The 27,493-nt window shown below is 31.9% G+C and overlaps 1 protein-coding gene across 2 annotated transcripts in view; it reads left to right on the top strand.

Annotated features, from left to right (window-relative positions):
- Window positions 1–23,723, top strand: part of LOC145327986 (potassium channel subfamily K member 1-like) — a 46,235-nt gene extending 22,512 nt beyond the window's left edge. Inside the window, exons 7-13 of one of the 2 annotated variants that reach the window (XM_080171512.1) lie at window positions 3,954–4,052; window positions 5,998–6,054; window positions 8,229–8,289; window positions 8,982–9,056; window positions 11,266–11,372; window positions 17,266–17,337; window positions 20,105–23,723. In XM_080171512.1, coding sequence (XP_080027638.1) covers window positions 3,954–4,052; window positions 5,998–6,054; window positions 8,229–8,289; window positions 8,982–9,056; window positions 11,266–11,372; window positions 17,266–17,337; window positions 20,105–20,203 — 570 coding nt within the window. In that variant the 3' untranslated portion in view covers window positions 20,204–23,723. Of the gene's footprint in view, window positions 1–3,953; window positions 4,053–5,997; window positions 6,055–8,228; window positions 8,290–8,981; window positions 9,057–10,993; window positions 11,077–11,265; window positions 11,373–17,265; window positions 17,338–20,104 lie in introns of those variants that run through there. The other variant, XM_080171513.1, reaches the window with a different exon arrangement.
- The last annotated feature ends 3,770 nt before the right edge of the window (window positions 23,724–27,493 follow it).

Raw genomic sequence — 27,493 nt, 5'->3', positions numbered from 1 at the left:
AAGTGAAAGTCTTGTGTCATTATCTCTTATGAGAAAAAAGTTATTAATTAATTAAAATTTCAAATTGTGATTTTTTGATGGATTTCTTTGATGAAATGACAGGCCAGTCAATTTTTAGTCCATTTTTTGCGGTTTTTGGGCCGTCACGCCCAAACGGTTTGAGATAATCTCACGGGACCATTGAATGGAACAACAATAAAAACTTTTCTTTATAAATGATTTTGGTCTCTTGATACATTTATATAAAGAAAAGAAAATAAAACATTGTAGAGAGAGTTTATTTTAGTGCCAAATAATAATAAGTTACAGAGTTTACTTACTAGAGAGTGGTCAATATCATTTAGGGATAAATAATGTAAACCCCCAATGATGTTACACAAACACAGCGTTATAAAAATGGTATTACTTGTTTTTTAATATACTTGACTTGAAATTTTATGATTTTAAACCTATTAACTTACTTAATTAATCATCTTGGTTTATTATGAAATAGTCCCACTCTTGTCATACTTTTACTGTCCTTGATATTCTTTATAGCAGATACACTTCTAGAGGCCTCTAGCTGCTCTTAGGTATCTTTTAAAATATCTAAGATAAGAAATAATTTGTCTATTTTAAGATAAGCTATTTATATTGATATTTTTCTGCCAAGCGGCTGTTTGGTATCTTTTGGCGATTTTTCTTGGGAGGATGGTGGAACCCCCCCCCCTAGATATACCACACTTTTCTTCGGCGGCAAAATAACGGCTAAACGGTCAGCCGGAGGCGAATGAAACATAAATAAAGAAATGTCTGCCTCAAAAAGTTGTTCAACATCAAAGAGATGTTTGAAGTCTCTAAAACGACTCCTTCCCCTCCTTTAAGGGGAAAAACTGAAAAAACGTGATTTTCAAAAGTATGCCCACTTCGTGGGTGTGGGTGGCACTGAACCCGTCACCCCAGGGTCACCAAATATAAAGTCTAGGCGGCCCACAATGCTGAATTTTCACCAAGTGAAAGTCTTGTGTCATTATCTCTTATGAGAAAAAAGTTATTAATTAATTAAAATTTCAAATTGTGATTTTTTGATGGATTTCTTTGATGAAATGACAGGCCAGTCAATTTTTAGTCCATTTTTTGCGGTTTTTGGGCCGTCACGCCCAAACGGTTTGAGATAATCTCACGGGACCTTTTGCCCAACCTAAGTCTGGTTATTTGTGAGGTCTAGGAAAAAAAAACAGACTTACGCAAAAGATTATAATTATAATCTTTACACAGAAAAAAGGCACAAGGTGAGGGTTTGAGGGGGCAAAATGAGCCGACCAGCGATTTTTGACAGCGCGCAGCGACGTCGTGCTTCATCCAATCCGGGATTTTTTTTTCTTATACCTTACTAATAACCAGGCTTAGGTCGGGCAAAAGGTCCCGTGAGATTATCTCAAACCGTTTGGGCGTGACGGCCCAAAAACCGCAAAAAATGGCCTAAAAATTGACCGGCCTGTCATTTCATCAAAGAAATCTATCAAAAAATCACAATTTGAAATTTTAATTAATTAATAACTTTTTTCTCATAAGAGATAATGACACAAGACTTTCACTTGGTGAAAATTCAGCATTGTGGGCCGCCTAGACTTTATATTTGGTGACCCTGGGGTGACGGGTTCAGTGCCACCCACACCCACGAAGTGGGCATACTTTTGAAAATCACGTTTTTTCAGTTTTTCCCCTTAAAGGAGGGGAAGGAGTCGTTTTAGAGACTTCAAGCATCTCTTTGATGTTGAACAACTTTTTGAGGCAGACATTTCTTTATTTATGTTTCATTCGCCTCCGGCTGACCGTTTAGCCGTTATTTGCCGCCGAAGGCGTGATTTTTGGCGATTTTTGCCGTTTTCGAGGTTTTAATGGACATTTAGGAGGGGAAAGAGTTGTCCAATCAAGTTGATGATGAAGTACATTTTTGTAGGCAATTGCATTGGCTAAATTTCATGTGAAGTAAAATTTTTTGTACCTCTAACCGGTTTTGCTCCAGCTGAATCGATTTACAGATACCCCCTAAAAACCGGAAAAAACCGGTTTTTCATAAAATTCACGGTCGGTTTTGGCCGGATCCGGCTCAAATTGTGCATGGAGTCATCCTTTGATATTCCCAACAGTTGATACTTGACTCAGCAAGATCCCAGAAAAGTGTGGTATATCTACCCCCCCCCCCCCAAAAAAAAAAAATAGTTATAAAACTTTCCAGGGCCAATGAGAAGCTACATTGTAAAGGAGAACCATATCGGAAATTAGTATTTATTACCAGTCTACATCTTACACGTCTTTTAAAATAATAGAGAGAGAGAAAATCTGCGTCAACTTACGTGAACAGAATCTTAAATATATAAGGTTTCTTAGTATTTTCCAGGGTTCTAAAGGGATAAGACAATGGCCGATAAATAAATGTGCATCCCCAATGATGATACACAAAATTTCCCTTCTTTTGATTACAATTGGTGGTTAAAACGTTTGGACACTGAATTTTGGGAATCAACCAATCAAATTTAATAAAAGTCTCCAAAGTTATTAAGCCAACGAATAAGAAAACGTTATAAAACTTTGGGGATTAGTGTAAGAAACAGACCATTGTCCCCTCCCTCCCTGCATACAAACAGTTTGTACCTTTAGCTCGTTTCATGTATGATATAATCGTTCTCTAAGTTTGAAACTTGCAGAATATTTTGACTTATTCAATTAGGTAGAAATTTATTAAATGGCGTGCACATCAATTTACTGGAGGGGGGGGGGGGAGAGGTGAAATCTTTAGGGGGAGAAGACAGTTCTTCATAAAATTCATAACACTAAGAACTTTTCATTTCAGCTATTTTTTAATCGAGGCTTTTCTATAATTAGGGTCGGTCCGTCCGTCCGTACGCCCGGAATGGATAGCTTTTTTCGTTAATATAGGCATGTTAGAATTGTCCTATCGATTTCAAACTTTGCATGATGATTCCTGTAGTATTTAGGTACGGTTTAGAAAGCGTAGCAACTCTATAATCGACTCTTATACATTTATATTCTGATTATTCAGTTCTAACGCTATACAAGTGTTAATGTCCGTTTGTTGTTTGGTTTTTTTGGCTTCGCATTTATGGATGTTGTTGTCATCCTTGTTTGGTTAACAAATTGCTTTAAAAAAATTAATTGTATCCAGAGAGAAGAGGGACAACAGGCTGTATCAGTGTACATTATACTGGTCCCCAAAGTTTTATAACAAACACGATTTTCATTTCTTTAGCTTAAAAACTTTGGGACTTTTTTTCTCACCAATTATTTTATATTTTGTACTAGCGGCTTCGCCCCTAGCCTCATAATTTCATATTTATTCATTCACATAATAATTTTTATTGTTTGGTTTAAACATGACAATAGAATGATTATACAATAAAAATGTATTGTGAAGAACGACGAATATTTTTTCTGCTTATTGCGATGACGTTTTTTTGTAAGGAATTTTGTAAACTACCTTTCATAAAATTCTGGATATAGAAAAATATGTGAATCATCATAAAAACGAGAAATTATTTAAAATGAATGTTATGTGAACAAAATAAAAAATGCTAAAGAAAACACAATGCCAATCTTAATATATAGGAATAAGACTATAGCCGATAAATTTATGTACATCCCGAATAATTGTACACAAAATTACCCCTTCTTTAAATTACAATTAGTGGTTAAAAAGTTCTGACACTCAACTTAAGGAACCAACCAATTAAAGTTCAATAAAAGTCCCAATTAAATTGTTAAACAACGAATAAAAAAAAACATTGTTATATAACTTTGGGGACTAGAGTAAAAACACCCCAATGTCCACTACTTCTCTGCTGGATACAACTGGTTAATCTAATGATACAAAGTAGCTTGATGTCTTTCTGTCTGTCCGTCCGTCCGTCCTTTAAAAGGAAGAATGAATTCACTTTTATATTTATTTTTAGAGGTTACTGGAGCCTGCAAACAAAGTATTGATGTGGCTTAATGCAAAACTTGGCAGCCTATATCAACCCCTTTACATCCGGCTGCTGCATCTAATACTGGTAAGTTTTGTTAAAAATAATTAGTTATAGCTGCGTTTCTGAAAATTTTCCCTAGACGTATAAGAACCTCTGCTGTTAAGGATAACCATAAAGATCCGGCGGTTAACGATATCTTATTCTACAAACAGACAGACATATAAACAACCTGTTACTATTTTTATATTGATTTTCCAAAACTTATCATGGCAATTATTGTTTTCTAAAATTCTTAGCTAATTCGCCAAGTTGTTTATATTTAATGGTTAACTGAAATGTTTAAAAGTTTTATGACTAGTCTGGGTTTGTGTATTATGAGATGGCTCTTTAGATATTAATGTATTCTCTCATAATATTAGGTTAAAACTTAAAACAGCAAATTGTTTTGTATGTCCTATTCTGTGTTTGTCCTTTCATATGTTTGTCCTATAATATATTTGTCCTATAATATGTTTGTACTATCATATATTTGTCCTATCCCATGTCTGTCCTATGATAAGTTTGTCCTATCATATGTTTGTCCAATCCTGTGTTTTTCCTATCATATGTTTGTCCTATCCTGTGTTTTTCCTTTCATATGTTTGTCCTATCATATATTTGTCCTATCCTGTGTTTTTCCTATCCTGTGTTTGTCCAATCATATATTTGTCCTATCCTGTGTTTTTCCTATCAAATATTTGTCCTAATAAGTGTTTGTATTATCATATGTCTGTGCTATCATATTTTTGTCCTATCATATGTTTGTCCTATAATATATTTGACCTATCATATGTTTGTCCTATAATATATTTGAACTACCACATATTAATGGCTCTTTAGATATTAATGTATTCTTTCATATAATATTAGGTTAAAACGTAAAACAGCAAATTGTTCTGTATGTCCTATCCTGTATTTTTTCCTATCATATGTTTGTCCTATCATATATTTGTCCTATCCTGTGTTTTTCCTATCCTGTGTTTGTCCAATCATATGTCTGTCATATCATATGTTTGTCCTATCATATGTTTGTCCTATCATATGTTTATTCTAACATATGTTTGTCCTATCATAAATTTGTCCAATTCTGTGCTTGTCTTATCATATGTTTGTCTTTCCAATGTTTGTCCTATCCTGTGTTTGTCCTTTCATATGTTTGTCCTATAATACATTTGTACTATCATATGTTTATCCTATCATACGTTTGCCCAATCTTTTGTTTGTCCAATCCTAAGTTTGTCTTATCCTGTTATTGTCCTATCATTTTTTTGTCATATCCTGTGTTTGTCATATCATATAATTGTCAATCATATGTTTGTCCTATCATATGTTTATCTTTCATATGTTTGTCCTATAATATATTTGTCCTATCATAAATTGTCCTATCCTGTGTTTGTCCTATCATATGTTTGTCCCACAATATATTTGTACTATCATATGTTTTTCCTAAATATAAATTTGTCCTATCCTGTGTTTTTCCTATTATATGTTTATCCTATTCTGTATTTGTCCTATCCCATGTTTGTCCTATGATAAGTTTGTCCTATCATATGTTTGTCCTATAATATATTTGACCTATAATATGTTTGTCCTACAATATGTTTGTCCTATCATATGTTTATTCTACAATATATTTGTACTATCATATGTTTGTTCTTTCATATGTTTGTCCTATCCCATGTTTGTCCTATGATAAGTTTGTCCTATCATATGTTTGTCCTATAATATATTTGTCCTATAATATGTTTTTTTCTACAATATGTTTGTCCTATCATATGTTTGTCCTATCATATGTTTATCCTTTCATATATTTGTCCTATCCCATGTTTGTCCTATAATAAGTTTGTACTATCGTATGTTTGTCCTATAATATATTTGTTCTATCATAGGTTTGTCTTATCATATGTTTGTCCTATCTTACATTTGTCCTATATTGCTAAAGATTTGTTTTTAGTTGTATTCTCTAAACACCATTGTATTTTATTTATAGGTATTTTTGGCTGTTTTTGTGTTGTTTATGCTGCTGCCATCTTGTGTTCTAAATAAGGTAATATATAACATACAAATTTAATATTAGAGTAAAATACTAGAGGAAGAAAGGGTTAAATAACTGTATCTCCCCATCGCAACCGCCTTGTGCAACCTTTCTATTGGGTCATTGAAAATCAACCAATGGTGTCGCTTATATAAACACCACCAAGAAGTAGAAAATAATTTAGAAGCAGACGAAAAAGGTCTTTGAAAAAGGATGGAAGGTAGTTGTCTGTATATACATCTAAACTATAGATCTGTTAGTTTAATTATCTCTCTGTCTCCGTTTTTAAGTCAGTCTGTAACACTATGGGGGTTGTGTGATTGTCTCAGCTGCTATTCAAGTTAGATGACTAAAAAAGATTCCCTGTAACAATGAGCATCCAGAATGTAATTTACTTTGTCCGTCGGTCTGTCAGTCATGCTGCAAACTATATATATTAAAAAATATAATATACATGATAAAGGTTTCGTGATTTCTTTCTCCTATATAGGAGGGGATGGGGTAAAGAGAAGGATGGGGAAGATCTTTATTTTAGCCCGCTACAAGTTTCTCTTTATTAGACCACAAGATAATCTGGTGTAAGATCCAAGTAATCATAAATCTATTTCTATTTATTATCTCATTTCATAATAAATTTATTTTATATTGATTTTATCTTTTTTAAAGAACGTGTCCTAACTTTTGTGATTTTGTTTTAACCCATTTGTGACGAGCAAACAAAGTTCAAAGTTTTGATTCAACTGGCTTCTACAAAATATATTTTTTTCTATAATTACTCAACAGAATTAAAAAAGTAAGGTGTCAAATTGAAGATCTTACTATTTTTTTTCATACTGGCAATTTTCTTCTTTTTTTATTGCGTTTAGTACCTTAAAACCAAATTATTTTTTTTAAAAACTTAAATTACTTTAAAAATAAGAGGTCTACAAAAAAACCCGATGGCATATCTGACTTCTACGGATCATTTTACATCTACCACTTAATAAAATCACTAGCTATTTTTAATAAAAATAAAAAAAAGTTAGGACACCTTCTTTATTAATTTTATTTACATAAATATGATCTACTTCGGGAGAAAACAATTTCCTAAATATTTACAAAATATGAAAATATGAAGGAGCAAAACATGAAAATATTAAAATATCCTCCAGAAAAATTTGTAAATACTTCAAATAAAAAATAAAATATTTATATTTGCCTAAAGAAACATTTTAAATAAAGAAAATATATTTTTTATATTAATTTTCAATGTTATTTACTAAGTATATTTGCGATTACTTTTATTTAATGAAATCTTCCAATTTTTAACATTTACAAAACGGCATGCTTTATTGCATCAAGATCCATGACAGATCTATATAGGAAATAAACGTCTATAAATGAGCTCGAGTCTTCCAATGGTAAAGTGTTAAAAACTCATAGTGCTCTAAAAATCTTTAAGTTTAGAATTGATAATATGTTGCCATCTTATACAATTGAATAACAAATCTCAATAAAGTTTAATATCATAGGTGGATTCTATTTCTAACATGCATAAATACGAAATCTTCACCAGATTTTCATGTTCTCTAATATAGTGAAACTTACAGCGGTATAAAATTATGATTCCCCCTTAACCCCATCCTCTCTTCTCCTACTAGATGAGCGAACTGACCGATAAACGAGTTTCATGTTAGCAAGCTAAATTGAAGACAATTTTCCCCCTGACATAATATCCACGTATATTCTACATCCATTGCTGTACATGACCTAATTTCGACGGAAGGTGTTACTGACTCAATCCGGACAAGCCCGATTTTTCAATTATGACGTATACACGTCTAATTATAGAGTGCTGGCCAGGATTGAGTCCGTAACAATAAAAGCGGTTAACAAACCTCTTTGACACATTCATTAAGCACCCAAACCATTACCAGTACTATGCTCCTAGAGACATCATGTTTCTCGAAAAAGATACTATCCTTTTCCCCACAAAAATCAAACAATAACTGTCCTGCGCCCTCGTTGAGCGCAAGGCAGAGAAAAAATGCCGCATTTCATTTTTACCCCTTACCTCTGGCCCCAGAAGTGTCGGAGAAAGGAAAATGTCGTCTTCACATCACAACAAACCCTACACAAAAGTAACATTAAAATATCAGAAACGATTCAAAATGTAAAAAAGCTCATGAACAAATTTTTTAACCTAGGTTGAAGAAGAATGGAATTGGTTTGACTCTTTCTATTATTGCTTTATCTCCCTAACTACAGGTAAATCTTTCATCTTTCCTTTTCCAAATTTTCAATATGTGATTTTTGCCAGGGATCTAAGGGGATAAGATAATGGCTGATAAATTGATGTGCATCTATACTGATGATATCCCTTTTGTAGATTAAAATTAGTGGTTGAAATGTTTAGACACTTAACTAAATGAACCAACCAATCAAAATACAATAAAAGACCCCATGGATGTTCAGCCGACGAATAAGAAAATGTCATTATAAGACTTTTGGGACTAGATAAATAAACATATCAATGTCCCCTCCCTCCCTAGATGTTTGTTAGATTAATAAAATAGGTGTTTTACCCTTTTCCCAAAACCAAAAAATCTTACATATTAAAAAACGTGCTCATAGCTGTTTACCTAAAAACTAATGTACAGCTAATTAAATAAAGATCAAATGATGATCTATCTACTTTTCCAGTATGGCTTCGAAACCGATTAATATCCATTGGATTAAAACCAGTTTTCAGCAATACTAAAAATCATGTATAGCATCGTATTACAGTCAATTTTCCACGGAAATTAAAATGAAAATTACACAATTAATGCCAGTTTTGTTAGCCCGGGCCTTGAGCCACTCGTAGCTAACAAAACTGGTTTTAATCCAATAATTTTTTAGTTTAATATTTATTGAAAGTTGTTTATAATACGATGCGATAGTATTTGTTTTTGTCCTAGTTGGCCTTGGAGACTTTATTCCCGGAGATACTATTGGACAAGCATACAGACCTCTATACAAAGTTATAATTACAGGTATTATCTATCTATCTATCTATCTATCTATCTATCTATCTTATTTGTCCATCTTACTGTATATCTAATAATTAATTATTGTTTACTAATTATTCTATAGACATTGTCTGCTTGTAATAATCAACTAATAATTAATTATTCTTATCAAGCATTTCTGTAAAGGGGTAGTTGCACAAAATGCTTTTAGACTTGAATGTAGTGAACTACATATTTTTAACTGTTCAATGGTATCAACTACAATTATAGGGCATATATTTGAGAGAATTTTAATTTTCTACCAGGCAATTTAAAAAATATCTTGACTTGAAAATCGTATATCATATGCAATTTTTATGTATAGCTGGCTTATTTTCACAAAAAAAAACATGACGACTAATTTAGTGATGTTTAATTGTTTGTTATTTTTTGTAATTCAAAAATTATATATGTTTGATGGAATACTTGTAAATAATACTTGAAATCATTTTTCTGAAATGCACTTCATGCAACTAACCATTTATTTGGTCAAATCAACCAGGGATCGGAAGCCGCGCGTAAGCCGCGTGTAAGCCTCAGTGAAATCTTCATGTTATCACTATAAAATTCAGCTGGATGTATAAAACTGCTCTTTAGCAGACAATCCTTCTTTCTGAAATTTCTTTTTATGCTCACAAGCAGGTTTAAAACTGAGGCTTATGCGCGGCTGAGGCGCGGCTTCCGATCCCTGAAATCAACAATTCAATTTTATAATTTTATGATTTACATGAAAGTAAGTCGAATTAGATTATGTCATGTACAATCTTCTGAATTCAAAATTTCAAATACAAAACTCTAGCCGCTGCGAGGAGAGAAGGCTCCAACCATGCCGGGCAACTAATAACCTAACTTAACTTAAATTTACCCCAATATAAACAATAATAAAATTTGTTTGTTATCCAGATGCGAAACTTCTTACAATGCTCTGTTATCCTATATATTTTTAGTAAATTAATGCTTACTAGCGGCTGCACCTCTATCATCTAGTGACTCTGACTTCAAAGGGGTAAGAAGGAGGCAGAAAAATAGCCTTAAACAATCCTATGGCTTAAATCTAAATACAAAATATCATATAACCATCCTGGGATCTATGTGAAGCTTCCCTTTTAGAGAGAACACAATAGAAATCTTAAGCTTCAGACAAAAAAAAAACCTATTCTATAAAACAAAGTAGAACGATGTCTCTCTGTTTGTTTGTCTGTTTGTTTGTAGCGAAGGATCTCGCTAACCGTTGAACCGATCGGGTTCTCCTTTACAGGGTAGCTTCTCATAGTTCCCGGGAAGGTTCTTGGGGGGGGTGGGACACCCCTAACTCCCCCAAAAATGAAAAATATCCCCCCCAAATTTTTTTTTCTTTTTAAAACTAAAATTAAAATAGAGGGGTCGACTAACCCCCCCCCAAAAAAAAAAAAAAAAAAAAAATTACCCCCCCCCCCAAAGAAAATTAAAAAAAAAAAAATTTCTTTTAAATCTAAAATACGAAAAATTGGTTTGATCAAACCTCTTGGGGCAAAGCCTCTAGAGGCTAGGGGCGAAGCCGCTAGTACTTTATATAATAGGATAAACTTTTAATTACAAGTTTTAAAATATTTTGACTGACACAATTTATTAATTGTGCGAATTTGTTTCTAGTGTATCTGATGGTTGGACTGGTTGCCATGATGCTACTGATGGCCATATTCACCTCTATTTGTTTCTAGTGTATCTGATGGTTGGACTGGTTGCCATGATGCTACTGATGGCCATATTCACCTCTATTTGTTTCTAGTGTATCTGATGGTTGGACTGGTGGCCATGATGCTACTGATGGCCATGATGCTGCTCATGGCCATATTCACCTCTATTTGTTTCTAGTGTATCTGATGGTTGGACTGGTTGCCATGATGCTGCTCATGGCCATATTCACCTCTATTTGTTTCTAGTGTATCTGATGGTCGGACTGGTGGCTATGATGCTGCTCATGGCCATATTCACCTCTATTTGTTTCTAGTGTATCTGATGATTGGACTAGTGGCTATGATGCTACTCATGGCCATATTCACCTCTATTTGTTTCTAGTTTATCTGATGGTTGGACTGGTGGCCATGATGCTGCTCATGGCCATATTCACCTCTATTTGTTTCTAGTGTATCTGATGGTTGGACTAGTGGCTATGATGCTACTGATGGCCATATTCACCTCTATTTGTTTCTAGTGTATCTGATGGTCGGACTGGTGGCTATGATGCTGCTCATGGCCATATTCACCTCTATTCCAGAACTAGATGTAACCATTTGGTTTCTACCTTCTATGATTCATGAGGTATAGATAGATAGATAGATAGATAGACAGATGGATTATTTTTGCAGAAAATGTTTATTTTCATGTAAATTTTTTTATGAGAAATTCTCAAAATATAAATTTTGGCGGTGGCATCTACTAGCCGCCGCAGTCCTTGGTCGGCGAGAAAACAACGGCGGATTTTCATGAAATTTTAATACGTTATGTTTGATAGTTTGACAGTTTAAAATTTGAAGTCTCTAAGTCAAAAATGGTTATCACAGGGTTCATTTAAAGATTACTTGAGACCTGGAATCTGAAATTGACTTGAACAACTACATATATATATTTAATATTAGGATGCACTATTATAGGATATTTTAGTATTTTGGTAGCATAAATGCTTTGTTCAAGTAAAAAAAAATATTTTTGCTCTTTACCTGGATGGCCCTTCCAGATTTACTAGCATCCTGTGCCCGCCAGGATGGAGATATCAAAAAATTTCAACTCTCAGTCATTTTTCATACCCCAAAATAACAAATCATTAAGTTATAGCTCTCTATCTTTCACACACAGAAAATCGGACAGAAAAAAACCGAACTCTTAAGGTTTTAAGAACTGATAGAAAGATAATTAAAAAGATATTTAATCTGGATGAAAATGATGCCAGATGTGTTCAAAATGTTAAAAAATTTTAACCACATTTTCTAATAGTTTTATAATAAACTTAAATTTAGATAATGTAAAGATAATTAATTCATACTATTTTGTATAAATATATATTGATATTCACTGAGTGAAAAAGTCTTTGATACTGCTTAGTTATTTATTGAAATATATTTCGGTTGACATTGCACCTTCTTCAGTCTAAATGACATAAATAATATTAATCTAATTTACATATTAAAAGATAAGTAAACATAAAGAAATTTGTAGAACTATAAAGGCAGAAAATGTTTCTAAATAAAGAAAATAATATGATCAATCTTGTAGTTTAGCTGGATGTTAAAATCTGGTGTAACAATCAAGTGAAAATAAATGCTTTAATAAAAAAAATAATATACATAATTAAAATAAAAATGAAGAAAAGAAAACTGAAATATTCTATTTATTTGTGTATTAATTTAGTGTGCGGTTGACATCTAATTTGGTTTCTTACAGGGAGTAAGGGAGGGGACAATGGGCAATTAATTCAATTTAAGAGTTTTCGCTGAGAGACAATGAAAACCAGATTTATCCAGAAAATTTGAAGAAAATAGTAAAGTGTTCATGGTAATCTAATTTAGAAAAAATATTTCTAAGAAAAAAGCATTTACTTGAAAATTAGGTTACCAGTACATCACAATGTAGTAAAATTCTATAATTAATCACTAGAAAAATCGCCCTTAGAACTCTGTCATCCCTTCTCATATATTATAAACTGCCATCTAAATTCAAGATAACACATTAGGGTTTTAGATTGTTTATTACATAAATATCACTATAGAGTTTCTATGCATGAAATGAAATTTTCTTGATAAAAAATATTTGTTAGAAACTGCTGCAATAATTCATTTAATATAAATTATGGGAATAGTCCCGTTTGTGACCACAACCCAAAAGGCTTGATTTGTTGTATTTTTAAAATTGCTCTTTACAGGTCTTTTTAGGTTAGGTTAGGTTATAGTGGGTTATATTGGGTTAGTGGGCTAGGCAATTGGCCCCGCAGGGTTAGAGTCAACTAGAAAAAGGAGTTTTAAAAGCTCTTGATCCATCTCAACCCAAAACTACTTTATCAAACTTTGTACAGGCCATTAGAAAGAGGAGAAAAGCTAATGTGAAAAATGCGAAGAATCGCCCCTTAAGACTATACCCTAAATTTTACCTAAAGTCCCCAAAATCTTGTTAAATCCTTCACGAACACTTTGGGCTGGTACCCAAGGTTTGATACCCCTGATAATTTTATATTCGATCCATTGTCCCCTCCCTTACTCCCTGGGTTTCTTATCATGAAAAATAGACATAATATATCTAGATGGCCCATCTGACCACAAAATTCGTCAAACTTAAAAAGGGATGTCTAGCCATGGCAGTCAAACACCTTTGTTTATTTTATTCAAGTTATACACGAAATTTTTTGAGCATTTAATATCTAGAAAGCTAACTTTATTCTTAGGAATTCAACTATGCATAGCTAATTTATTAGCGGTTTTGTCATGTGCTTCACGCTATATTAGGAAACTAGCGGCTACGCCCCTAGAAGCCTCTAGGGACACTTAAGGTAGGAGAGGGAAAATTCGACCTTATCCCATCTTAAATTTGAGTTTCAAAAAGGTAAGAAAAATATATTTTTTTTTTTGGGGGGGGGGGAGGGGTGAAGACACCCTCCCCAAAAAGACCTATAAGAAGCTTCACTGTACAGGAAACCAATATCGGTTCAGCGGTTAGCGAGATCCTTCGGGACAGACAAAAAACACTTACTACTTTATAAAATAGGATATATTTTTACACTATACACACTCCACCCAAAGGCGTGTTAGGTTAGAAAAAACCCCCCGCAGAAACGGTTTACACAGGATGTACTGGGACCTCATGGTGGTTTCAGAACATGCTTTCCCTAAATTGAGTTAGTAGCTTCCCATAGTAGAAAATTTTAAAATTACTTTTGGTGATCAAATTTTACTTTTATTTTTAGACTACCTTCACCTAACCTGCTTTATTGTCTTATTTTGTCTTTCATGTTTATCATGCAAATTCGCTCACATTACATTTGAAATGACAGATATTGGAGCTTTCTAAAAAGGTCTCTAACATTTTTCTAGCTCTAATACTTTTTGAGATATCTTATTTCAAAGTTTTGCTGTAAAATCCTCTTTTACACAGCAAAAAGTTGAAATATAAAATTAGTTATTTTATAGAAAATTACAAGTATCTTCATGTAAATCTCTCTAATATTGCTCCAAATTGACCAAATTGGACAGTTAAGGTGCCTAAAACTATCTACATTCAATGGACAATCCAAATACATACTTTTTAAGACTATATAAGCCAATAGGAGCATACTGAAGTGATTTTTAAAAATGCTAAAGGAAAAAATATTTCCTGTTTTTTTTTTAATAAATTGAAATATAATCGACTTTAGCAAGGATTTTAAGGTAAGTTATGGTGTATAAAGTTGTCACTTTGTAATTAGTAAGCCAATAAAACACAATCATCTGATATTTTGAACAAACAGAAACATATCTTAAGAAAAATAGACATAATCATAGAAAATAAACCAAAAATTGGTTAGAATTTTAAGCATTCCCAAGCAGTTCACAAATGTAATCTACTAATTCTAGCAATTTTTTTTAAAGAATAGTTGATTGGCCTTTTAAATTTTTTAAAACTTTATGAAACAAAATTAGTTTTTGCCACCTTAACTAAGAAAACATAGTAATTAAAAGACTTTCATAAATGATCTCACATATAATAAAATAAACAATTTATTCTTAGGCCACATTTTTTTTTGTTAATATACACTATTAGGTAATTTAAACTAATACTGTGATTTGTAAAATCATAAATCATAATTAATTAGGAGTTTCTATTAACTTAAAACACCTTTTACAATATTAAAAATGACTTAAAAGTGATTTTTATTTAAAATTAAATTACATTTGTTTATTTGATATTACATTTTAGCGTTCTCCTGTTGACTTATAAAGTCTCAAAAAGTGTGGATTTGGATTTTCCATTGAATGTAGATAGTTTTAGGCACCTTAACTGTCCAATTTGGTCAATTTGGAGCAATATTAGAGAGATTTACATGAAGATACTTGTAATTTACTCTAAAATAACTAATTTTATATTTCAACTTTTTGCTGTGTAAAAGATGATTTTACAGCAATACTTTAAATAAGATATCTCAAAAAGTATTAGAGCTAGAAAAATGTTAGAGACCTTTTTAGAAAGCTCCAATATCTGTCATTTCAACTGTAATGTGAGCGAATTTGCATGATAAAAATGAAAGGAAAAATAAGACAATAAAGCAGGTTAGGTGAAGGTAGTCTAAAAATAAAAGTAAAATTTGATCACCAAAAGTAATTTTAAAATTTTCTACTATGGGAAGCTACTAACTCAATTTAGGGAAAGCATGTTCTGAAACCACCATGAGGTCCCAGTACATCCTGTGTAAACCGTTTCTGCGGGGGGTTTTTTCTAACCTAACACGCCTTCGGGTGGGGTGTGTATATAATTTGCTATTTATGGCTGATTCTTTAAACGAACAAAATGAAAAATTATATTTAAAACTGTACACAATTTCAACCAATGACTTGTTTGAAATGTACCTCCACTGTTCTCCTATTGGCTTATTTAGAGAGTATGTCTATAGACTTCAACCAATGACATGTCTGAAATGTACCTCCACTGTTCTCCTATTACCTAATTTAGAGAGTATGTCTCTAGATTTCAACCAATGACATGTCCTAATGTACCTCCACTGTTCTCCTATTGGCTAATTTAGAGAGTATTTCTCTAGAATGATTATCTCTATTTTATGGAAATAGATTATACAAATATATCCAATATGTACATATTTATAAAACAGATAACTTGGTTATTCAATCGTAATTGTATTATACAAAATTGGTAACTTTTTTTTGCCTCTAGGGGCATTTATTTTTTTAAAAATACCTACCCAGCTCCTAACCTAAAATTTTGTTATGTGTAACATAAGGTACATAGTTGTCCAAGGAACGGGGTAAAGGGGTGTTTACTGTTTACTCACCTCAAATTTTTGAAACCCCTCAATTTTCCCCCCTCAAAAGCATTAGATTTACCCCATGAAACCTTTTAAATCCCTCGATTTACCCCCCCTCCAAATAAAAAGCTTGGACGTCCCTACACTGGCAACACATCACATAATATAATACCCATAAAAAGGTATATTTATCATTTGCTTTTTATATACCTTTTATTCCTAAAAAAATACCTTTTTGACAAAATTTCCAGTATTCTAAGCAATAAAAAAGATTAGTATAGTATAACAGGTAGATAACTGGATTAAATTCAATAAATCTGCTCACAAATTTAAGGGTTGGTCCGTCCGTACGTCCGTAACGGATAGCTTTTTTGTTAATTAGGGATGTTAGAATTGTCCTATCGATTGCATGTCCCGTATGGTGCTATTTCCAACTTCGAAACAGGGGAAACCGCCAATGAAAGTAATCTCAAAATGATTTATCTACAGAACAAATAAAAACAATCTCTAAATTAATTACATGGTAATTACACTGATTTACTTTTTTTTTTCTCTCTTTTTTTTATAGATCAAAGAAGTAGATATCTAGTATTTATTTACATTAAAAATAATTTCTTATCCAATTGGCTTCATTGTTCCCTAGCAGTTACGCCCCTAGAGGCCTCTAGTGGCACTTAAGGAAGAGAGGGGGTATAACGACAACTATTTTTTTGGGGTGTTTTTTTTCTTGGCTCGATTTCTCTTTGGAGGGTAGTGGTACCCTCTACTAAAATAGTTAATATCTTTCCCAGGACCTACAATAAACTACCCTGTAAACAACAGATAAACATCCTGTTACTTTATTATAAGGATTAAAATTATCCTTCTTTTATTATCAGTATTCTACCAGGAAAGGTTTAAAAATGAATAGGTCGAAAAAATCAATTTGAAATTAAAAAAAAATCAATTTTTAAAAGTTGGAGTTTTTACAATGTTTTTAAAGCCAGCTATTAATTATAATCTGTTTAGACAATGGATATAGGATATACGTGGATATATTATTATTGATAGGCAAAAATTCCGTCAATGTAGCTTGTTATTATGAACCGCATTCATTAGTCAGTTCGTTCATCCAATAGGAGGTGAGTAGATGGAGTAAAGGGGGCGCAATATATCCATTTATGTTTTAATATGTATTTAAAGTCAGTCATTATATTACAAAAATCTGTTTAGACGGACCCAGAACGGCAGCGCCTCCAGACAGCGGGCTCCTCGGGTCCACTGTATACACAACAAGAAAACCAGGTACTAAACTCATTTGTTAGTAGATATAACAGATCTAAAGGGAGAGCAAAAAAATGCGTACATTTTTAAAAATCAAATTGCGCGGCTTGTGTTAATGGTAGAAAAAAAGGTAGGCATACCGGTAAAACCGCTATAAAGTCTATTTTTTTGGTAATATAAAAACGATTCCTGTGCTACGCATTGGTAAGGAGCTACGTGTTAAAATGTCCCAACTGATTTAAAACTTGACTTGTGAGTATTTTACTAAATAGGATGTGCAAAAAGAGCTGCGTACGTTTTTAAATTTCAAATTGCGCGGCCTGTGTTCATAGTAGAAAAAATGTCACGAATACCGTTAGAACCGCTATGAACTATATTTTTTGGAAACATAAGAACAGTTCCTGTGCTACAAATAATCTAGAAGCAAGGTGGTAAAATGTCCCACATTTTACTCACAAGTCAAGTTTTAAGACAGTTGGGACATTTTAACACGTAACTCATTTGTTAATAGATATAGTATATCTAGATGGTCAAACCAGGTACAAAACTTTTTTTGTACTAGATATAGTACATCTAGATGGTCAATCCAGGTACAAAACTTATTTGGTAATAGATATAGTACATCTAGAAAGTCAAACTGGCCCCATAATCTTTCAAACTTAAAAATTCTAGCAGACAAATACCTTTGATTAATTTTTGTTATATACGATTCAATCGCTTTACATTATACAATGGAAGAAATTTTTACATGAAAAGCTCTATCCTAAGAAATGCGTTTTTATTTTATTTTATGCAACGAAAAGCTAAAATAACTTTCTTTTAGTAACAAAATCTGTACACTTTCTAACCAATTAATGGCCGGATTTTCGGTTCAATGTTTTTCAATTGGCTGATTTAGATAGTTTGTATCTAGATGAAATCTATTTATTTGGAATAATGCAGCTACTCTACAAGTAGAGCATGTCCGTATGTCTCTATGTCGAAAAAGAATGTTCTATACTTGTTGTAAAAATTTAGCTTGTTAATGCTGGGCTACTTATGGATATTACATTACTTGTTCGTGCTTACTTCAAGTGTTAATAACGCCATATATGAATAATATCATTCTTGTAGTGTAAATATTAGGGCTCAGCACTACAACTTTTTTTTTGCTTGAGCTCATGATAGTCGCCGCAGGGGTTAGGAATAAGAACTAACCAAAATTCCTTTTTTCTAACTTGTTTTAACAAATAGTGTTCGATGGTCACATTTTGGAAAGCAACTATTTTTTGCAACAGGAATTTGAAGAAAAAAATGGTATTAGTCTGAATTTACAGATTTATATTTTTTGGCAGCTGCGGTTCCCAAGTCCTGGTAAATAAACTTAAGTGCAAGCATCTACCTTAATATTTATTATGCAAACAATATTTAGGAATGCAGGGAAATAAAATGTAGTAGAATGTTATAAATTTGTTAATGTTAATGCAACTATCTCATAATCACTGCGCAAATGGTACTTAGAATCCAAATTTCATGATGAAATTTGGAATTAGTAATCCTTGGAAGTTCTATTTTCCCTTAGCCGGCTTTTGGCAAATCCATCAGTAATTATGTAGGAATCAACTTCTTTAACGATATTTTACATTATATGGTGTTAAACAACTGGTACTAGAAATTTTAAAAAAAGTTTATTTTTATTATTATTGATAATTTGGCCCTAACTAAAGCCCAAAAACGGCTAAACGACTGAGCCGTTATCCGCTACTTTTCCAACTTTATATTCGATTCAGGGAAAATAGACCTCACAAGGATTATTCATTACTTTTATATAACTAGCAGGATCTCTGCGTGTGTGTTTGTGTGTACCGCTGAACTGATATGGTTCTCATTTACAATGTGACTTTTCATAGGTCCTGGGAAGGTTTCAACATAAGAAGCGAAGCAATAAAAAAATAATAAAACTTTTGTTTAAAAAGAATAGTGTAAGATATTAAAACCTTATTAATTTTTAAGTTTATAGTTTTGATCTGAAGAATGAAGAATACACAAAAAGTGAATTGCTCATGCCATTATTTCTGACAATATATTACCTAACTTATATACTCTGCACTTCTGTTTTCATTACATTATTGTGTAAATATATTCATTCCAAAGAAAATAAAGTATAGAATTAAAAACCTCAAATATTTCCTGGGAATTTGAAGAAAAGTCGCGCTTGCGCAATAAAAAACTTATTACTAACTTGAATTGAACAAATATTTCTTAGTAATTTTTTACTAAATTCACGTTTAGATTCAAATTTGTAAATGATTTTGCACATAATAGAGAGAGAGAGAGAGAGAGAGAGAGAGAGAGAGAGAGAGGAGAGATATTATTACACTAGTCACCAAAGTGAATAATAACGTTTTCTTATTCGTGGGCTTAAAAACTTTGGGGACTTTGATTAATTCCTTAAGTTGAGTGTTCAAATGTTTCAACCACTAATTTACACTAATCTACAGAGGAAGTAACTTTGAGCATCATTATTTATCATCAACAATTTATCGGCCGTTATCTTATCCCTTTAGAACCCTGACAAAGTAAATAATTTCAAAAAGCTTGCTTTGAATGAGTATTAATGTTTGTTGGATATAAGTAAAACATTTGAAAACCTAGAATAGGTATTTATCGCATCGTATTATAGACAGCTTTCCACGTATATCAAAATGAAAAAATATAAGATTAAAAACCAGTTTTGTTAATCCTGAGGGACCGAAGGCCCAGGCTAACTAATTCTGGAAAATTTAATTTATTACGAAATATATTTCAGAGCGCAGAAACTCTACGAATTGTGCGCGCGCGTGCGCGCAGAGATGACGAGGCAGAGTGGGATGACTCAAGCACAAAGTCACAATATGGGGATGATTGAGATGATTAGGCAGATTGGGATGACTCCTCAAGCAAAAAGTCACAATATGGAGATGATTAAACAATTAGACATACAATTAATAAAATAGAATAGTAGACGGGGCTCGGCAGCCGTGCGCCAGCCGCGTGTAAGCCTAAGGGAAATCAACCTTTTACAATTATAAAAACCAGCTGGAAGTATAAACCTGACCCAAATTATGACAATTCATCTTTTAAAAAACAAACATCCAAACGGGTTTAAATTTGAGGCTTAGTCGCGGCTGCCGAGCCCTACTGAAAAGTATTTGAGGAAGCTAGAGAAAAGTAAAATTTCAATCAATTTTAGTAAATATAAATTTTTGTTTGGAAATCTGAAAAGATACCTAATACTGTTTTCATTAAAAACAAATATAAAAAGCATATTTAAAAGTTTATAATTTTTATATCACAAACTACATATCAAAGAAAAAGCCTTTTTTATCTTCTTTAGCGAAGCTATAATGAATTAAAATAGAATATGAGCAAAGGGGCTTTTTATTAATTTAGCTACTTTATAATCAGGTTCCGTACGTCTTTACGTCCATAAATATGTTTTAGTGTTTGTGTCACAACGTAAAAATGTTTTAGCTTGCAAGGTTTCGTGAATTTTCAATTAATTTTACATATTTCCTGTTATTTTATGAATAACAGTTAACCGTTCTTTTTTTACATTATTCTCTTACTTTACATTTTAAGCTAACAAATATTACCCAAGTAAATCAAGTATAGTATTTCTGATATAACCTTTAAAGTTCCTAGTTTTGTATTAAAAGCAATTTTAAAAGAGTAATATGAAAAGCTTCACTATGGAACAAATGCATTTTGGTTAGACTGATAAACCTAAATTTAAATTTATTGAATAGCAGCTTCGCTCCTATCAATGTTGATTTATGTATAAACCAGAGATGGATTCTTAAAAAACTTTTTGGCTCACTGGCTCACTAAAATGAACTAAAATATTTTGTGAAAAATCCTCTAAAATCGCATTAAAAAATCGACAAAAATTAAATAAAATCATAAAAGTTTTATAACATAAGATTTTGTTTAATTTTTGTAGATTTTTTATGGGATTTCGAAGGATTTTTAAGAATCCACCTCAGGTCTCGGCAGCCACGCATCAGCCGCGACTAAGGTATAGACTTCCAGCTGATTTTTAAAATTATAAATGAGGTTGGCAGGCTTCTGACGCGCAGCTGCCGAGCCCTGGTATAAACTACCAAATACAGAGATATGTCATCTGATGAAAAATTATTTTGCCGGCCTTTCAAAACATAAAAACATGAATTAGTATCAAAATGTATAATTTGTAATAAATTAACAATGATGCAAAAAATTCTCTAAATAGTGACTTTTTTTTGACTGGCGAATAAAAACAAGGAAAAGTAATGTTTCTTCAAGTGTCATATTCCTGTAATTGATAATATATTTTCCACTATGGCTTCGAAACTGATTAATATCCGCTGGATTAAAACCAGTTCTCAGCCACACTGCATAATCATGTATAGCATTGTATTACAGACAATTTTCCACAAGTATTAAAATACAGATCATAAATTTAATACCAGCATTGTCAGCAGGTTTTAATCTGTTAATTCTTCATTTTAATATCCGTTGAAAGCTGTCTTTAATACGATGCAATAATTAATTAATAATATTGTATTATAAATGCCATAGTTATAGAGCTTATTCAGTGTATGTGTCTCAATTAGGGTTGGGCCGAATACTTTTTTAGCCGGATACCGGATATCCTGCTGAAATATATTGCCGGATATCCGGAACTTGCTGGATATCTGGCCAACGTTCGATATCCGGCAAATTAACGGAAAACCGGATATCTGTCATTAGAAATAAGCCGAATATCCGGTGTCCGGATAGTTTCAATATCAGGTATCCGGCCGAATATTGAAAATGGCCGGATATCCGGCCCAACCCTAGTCTCAATCCTAACTAACTATTTATATTTGAAATCAATGGCGTACACGGGGTTTTACAAGGGGGCGCACCAGAAAATTTTGACACCCTCCCAACGATTTTTGACACCCCTCTCTGAAACCCAAATCATCCCTTAGATGTCCACCCCCCAACTAATCAACATACATAGAAGTCAAACAACCATTCTTTGATGGGTAAAGTGACTTTTAACTTTACACTTCTCGGATCATAGAAAGAAATCGAAGTAGTTGGTTTCGTCGTATTTTCACAGTAGCTTTTCTCCTATTTCTAGCCCCTGCATGGGGCTCTAGCACTGCGGGGCAATCATTAACATTTACTTAACCTAACCTAACCTAAAATAGGCTTTCAAAAGCTACTGTGAAAATACGGTGAAAGCCGCAACTTCGTTTTATTTGCATGACCCCACTCCTATTGTTTTTATTATGGGGGGTGTAGAACCATATCAAGATCAGTACAAGGGGTGCATCAACTTCCCTTAATTTTGGCAGGTGTTGGGGGGGGGGGACCCCTTGAACACCCCTTCTACACGCCTTTGTTTTAAATATAATGTCAATCTTGTTGTGAAACATTTAATTTGACATTTTAAATTTCTGTAAACAAAATTAGTTGACAACGATAAATCATTTTCCAATATGGCTTCGAAACCGATTAATATCCGCTGGATTTCAACCGGTTCCCAGCCATACTGAATTAAAATCAGAGCTTCTTATTACGAACACTTTTCCACAGATTACAAAATAAAATTCATAAAATTAATACCAGATTTGTTAGCCCGAGCCTTCGGATTATTGGGGATAACAAAACTGGTTTTAATTTTATAATTTCTCATTTTAATACCCGCGGAAAGCTGTCTATGATTCGATAAATAACTATTATTATAATAACATCAAAATTTATAAATATCAATTTTTGCCCAGACATATCATAACCAAATATAAAAAACAGGATTTTTAGACAAGCAAAAAAATGAAGTAACAAATAAAAATACGCCTTTATAGGGCATTAATTCTTTACCAAAATTTTAAATATTAAATTGTATTTTTCTTTTAAAACAAGCATCCTGTATTTTCAGGTGTGGACTCAAAACCGTTTAATATCCGCTGGATTAGAACCATTTCTAATCCATACTGAAAAATCTTGTATATCATCGTATCACAGACAGTACCTCGAATATTAAAATACACATTGATAAATTGGTACTAGTTAATATCCGCGGAAAGCTGTCTGTAATACGATGCGATGAATAACTTATTTCGATATTGTATGCATGATATGAATTCTCGAATTCCCCAATATTTGTATTTGTATTTAACATGTTAGATAAATGTTATTGATATTTTTGTAAAAATATTCTTGTATGTATTAATATGAATGGATATAGTTTACGTGGATAATTTGTCGACAATTTAGTTTGCTAATATGGACCCCAATTATTGGTAAGTTCGTTCATATAATAGTATAAGGAGAAGGGATGGGGTAGGGTATCGTTATTTTAGTCAGCTGTGCGTAATAATTTATAAGAGTACTAGCGGCTTCGCTCCTAGCCTCTAGGGGCTTTGTCCCAAGAGGTAATTAAAAAATAAAAAAATAAGTACTACTGGTGCTGCCAGTGGTTTTATGTGAAATAAAAAAATGGGGGGGAGGGATTTTTTGGTTTTTTGTGGGGTTGGGGGTGTCTCACCCCCCAAGAAAATAGCATAAAACCACCACAGGACCAATAGATATATACCATAAAGAGTAGAATCCGATCGGTTAAGTAATTACCGACATCTTAAGGGACAGACGGACAGACATCATTCTACTTTATATAATAGGATATGAAAATCTGGTGCAACATCCAGGTATTTATATATCCATTGTAATACGTAATTCATCTTGTGTGGGAGAAAAAATTGACGTAAGGGTTTAATTTTAGCAGCAAAATACTTTTATTTTATTAAACAAGAAAAACATCATCCATAAAAGCAAAGCTATAAATTTGGACGGTAGGACAAATGGACATTAAAAACTTATAGATTCTAAAATATCAGAACTCATTATGCATATTTTAAATGATAAGTCTAAGCAAAATTTAAATTTACTTAAATAAAGGATTCTGTTTAAGGACATACCTTCATATTAGGGCTTGATTATAGAGATGAATGCTTAGGATATTGTACCATGTTGTCCTAAGATCATTAGTCCAAAAATCGACTAAATTATGATTATATAATAAAAAACTTGTTCCTTCTAGAACCTAAATGTTATTTGAATCAGCATACAAAGTTTGAAATTGATAGCACAATTCTAGCATGTCTGCTATGTACGGACTAACCCTTATTCATAGAAAGCTTCGCTTTAAAAAATTAAGTAATATTGTATTTTTATGAAAAAATGTTATTTTTGTGCTGAATTCTAATTTGATAAAAAACACGAATATGTTTGTAGAACCTTGTATTCTGTAAAATAAATAAATGTGTTAGTAAATGTTTTTTTTTATGATTTATTGCAGCCGCTTTGGTAATAGTTTGCTTCAAAAGAAGGCGTCTTAACTTTTTTGCTTTTTATTTAAGATAGCTAGTCGGTGTTTTTAGTAAGTAGTAGATGTAAAATTGTCCATAGAATTTAGATATGCAATCGTTTTTTTTGTAGACCTCTTAATTTTTAAGTAATTAAAGTTAGAAAAAAAAATTAAGTCGGTTTTAAGGTACTAAAACGGAACAAAAAAAGAGAAAAAAAATAGCCATAATGAACAAAAATAGTAAGATCTTTAATTTGTCACCTTACTTTTTAATTCTGTTGAGTAATTGTTGAAAAAATAATTTTTTTTAACCTCGGTGAACGAAAACTTTGAACTAATTTATATCCTGAAATAGACATAAAAATATGTATTTATATATACCTTAAGAATGAGAAAAATATTACAAATCCATTCTAAGCAAAATTTCAAAAAGTAATAAAAATGAATAATTGTATTATATTAAAAAAGGCCAAAAATATTATACATTAGAGACAACCTTTACTTTCATTATTCAGCTGTGAATTAATTTAGCCCAATCTCAATTTCTTTTTTACATTTGTTTTGTTATGAAATTAATATTTAAAGAAATACTTTTTTACGATGTATTATCTTCATTATTTTTTAATTAAAGTATTTGATTTTTGTTCTAAATGGTCATCAATAAGACATCTAAAATGAATGACCCTCTTTAGATGAAAATGGAAGTTGAAAGCTAGAAAATCACTCCATTGCAAACCATGACCTTCTTGAGCCTAAAGTAAGTTACCTTTGCATGGCAGAAAGAAATTGAGACATAGCTTAAGTAAGTGTTGTCAGTAATGTTATAATATTTTTGCAATTTTCATATAATTTTTTATCATAGTTTATTTACTATTTTTCAATTTTGCTTAGAATGGATTTGTAATATTTTTCTCATTCTTAAGGTATATATAAATACATATTTTTATGTCTATTTCAGGATATAAATTAGTTCAAAGTTTTCGTTCACCGAGGTTAAAAAAAAATATTTTTTTCAACAATTACTCAAAAGAATTTAAAAAGTAAAGTGTCAAATTAGAGATCTTACTATTTTTGTTCATTATGGCTATTATTTTCTCTTTTTTTTCCCGTTTTAGTACCTTGAAACCGACTTAAATTTAAAAAAAAACTTAAATTACTTAAAAAATAAGAGGTCTACAAAAAAACCGATTACATATCTAAATATTATGGACAATTTTACATCTACTACTTACTAAAAACACCGACTAGCTATCTTAAATAAAAAGCAAAAAAGTTAAGACGCCTTCTTTAATAAAAAAACTTGCAATTATTACCAAATTTTAATTTCTCCCTGCCCCCCTCTTTCTTCCCTTAATCCATGACAACAACATCCATAAAAGCAAAGCTCTGAAACAGAAGGACAAACGAACATCAACACTTGTAGACTGTTAGAACTGTATAAACTGTTTAAAGACATACTAAAATTTTTAGGACTAAATTATAGAGATCCATTGCTTGTACCCTGATGTAATAGGAATCAGTATTCCATAATTCATATGAATTAAATGATTATATCACATACAATTTTTTGTCAAAAAAGGATAAATATCAACATATTTTAAATGGATGTACGGACATTCTGTTAAATGTTGTAGAGTTGCTAAACTTTCTAAATTCTACCTAACTACTATAGGAATCATGATACCAATTTTGAAATTGATAGGATAATTAAAACATGCCTAAATTAAACAGTTGGATGTACAAACAGACCAACCCTAATTATAGAAAAGCTTCGATTTTAAAAATTATGAGTTTAAAAAGTTCACTAACTAGACCATCAAAATTTTTCGGTAAATTACAGAAAAATAATTGGCATGGTTTTTAGAAACCTTCATCTGTACACCAACACAATAGAGTTCCTATTTCACAGAGTTTGGACATTGTATTGATTTAGTGAGAGCTTAGACCCTTGGTTCAGCTTGGATATTTAGCAGTTTAGTTTAGTTGAAGACATGAGTTTGATTCTGTGTTTTTAATTAATAGCAAACATAACAAAATTGTAATTTTAAAATATAATAATTTGCTTATTAATGTTTCTAGGGTGATTATGTGAGATTAGTGAAAATTTTGTTGCATACGTGTAAAGCATAAACATAAAAAATTATTTTCCAGCATGACTTCAAAACCAATTAATATCCGCTAGACTAGAACCGGTACTCAGCTATACTGAAAAATCATGTATAGCATAGTATTGCAGACAATGCTCCATGATTAATAAAATGTAAATCATAAAGTTATACTAGGTCTTTGGCCACTCGGGGCTAAAAAAACTGGTTTTAGTAACATAATTTTTTATTTCAATATCTGCGGAATGCTGTCTGTAGTACCAAGCAATAAATAATCTACAAAATATTTTTTCTATTTCAAAATGCTCCAAAAAATAAGATATAGATTACTAATATTTGTAAGTGAGCTAAATTAAAAAAGAAATTTAAAAGAAGCACACTGTACTGGTATGAAAATCTAATTTTTAGGAGTTTATAAACTATAAAAGAAGAATGAAATCAGTTTTTGCCGGTTTTGGTGCTGGAGGCGCCGATTTTTTTTTACCTGAGCATAATATCTTAATAAGTTGTAACTATAAGCAGTGAAAAAAGTGACAAAAAAAGATATTTTTTAGGCCTTTTCAAAGGGCAGTTTTAAAATCCCGGTATTTCATAAAAAAAATTTAAATGCTTAGAGAATGGCTTGGAAGATGAATTTAGGTGTTCTGCATATTTTGATTTAAACACATAAGGCCAAAGATATAATATCCCAAAAATCTTTTGTCAAAGTCTACTC

This window comes from Acartia tonsa, chromosome 9 (assembly GCF_053477335.1).
Source record: "Acartia tonsa isolate MP-2025a chromosome 9, ASM5347733v1, whole genome shotgun sequence".
Classification (NCBI taxonomy): Eukaryota; Metazoa; Arthropoda; class Copepoda; order Calanoida; family Acartiidae; genus Acartia; species Acartia tonsa.
This window is presented reverse-complemented; position numbering and strand designations above follow the sequence as displayed.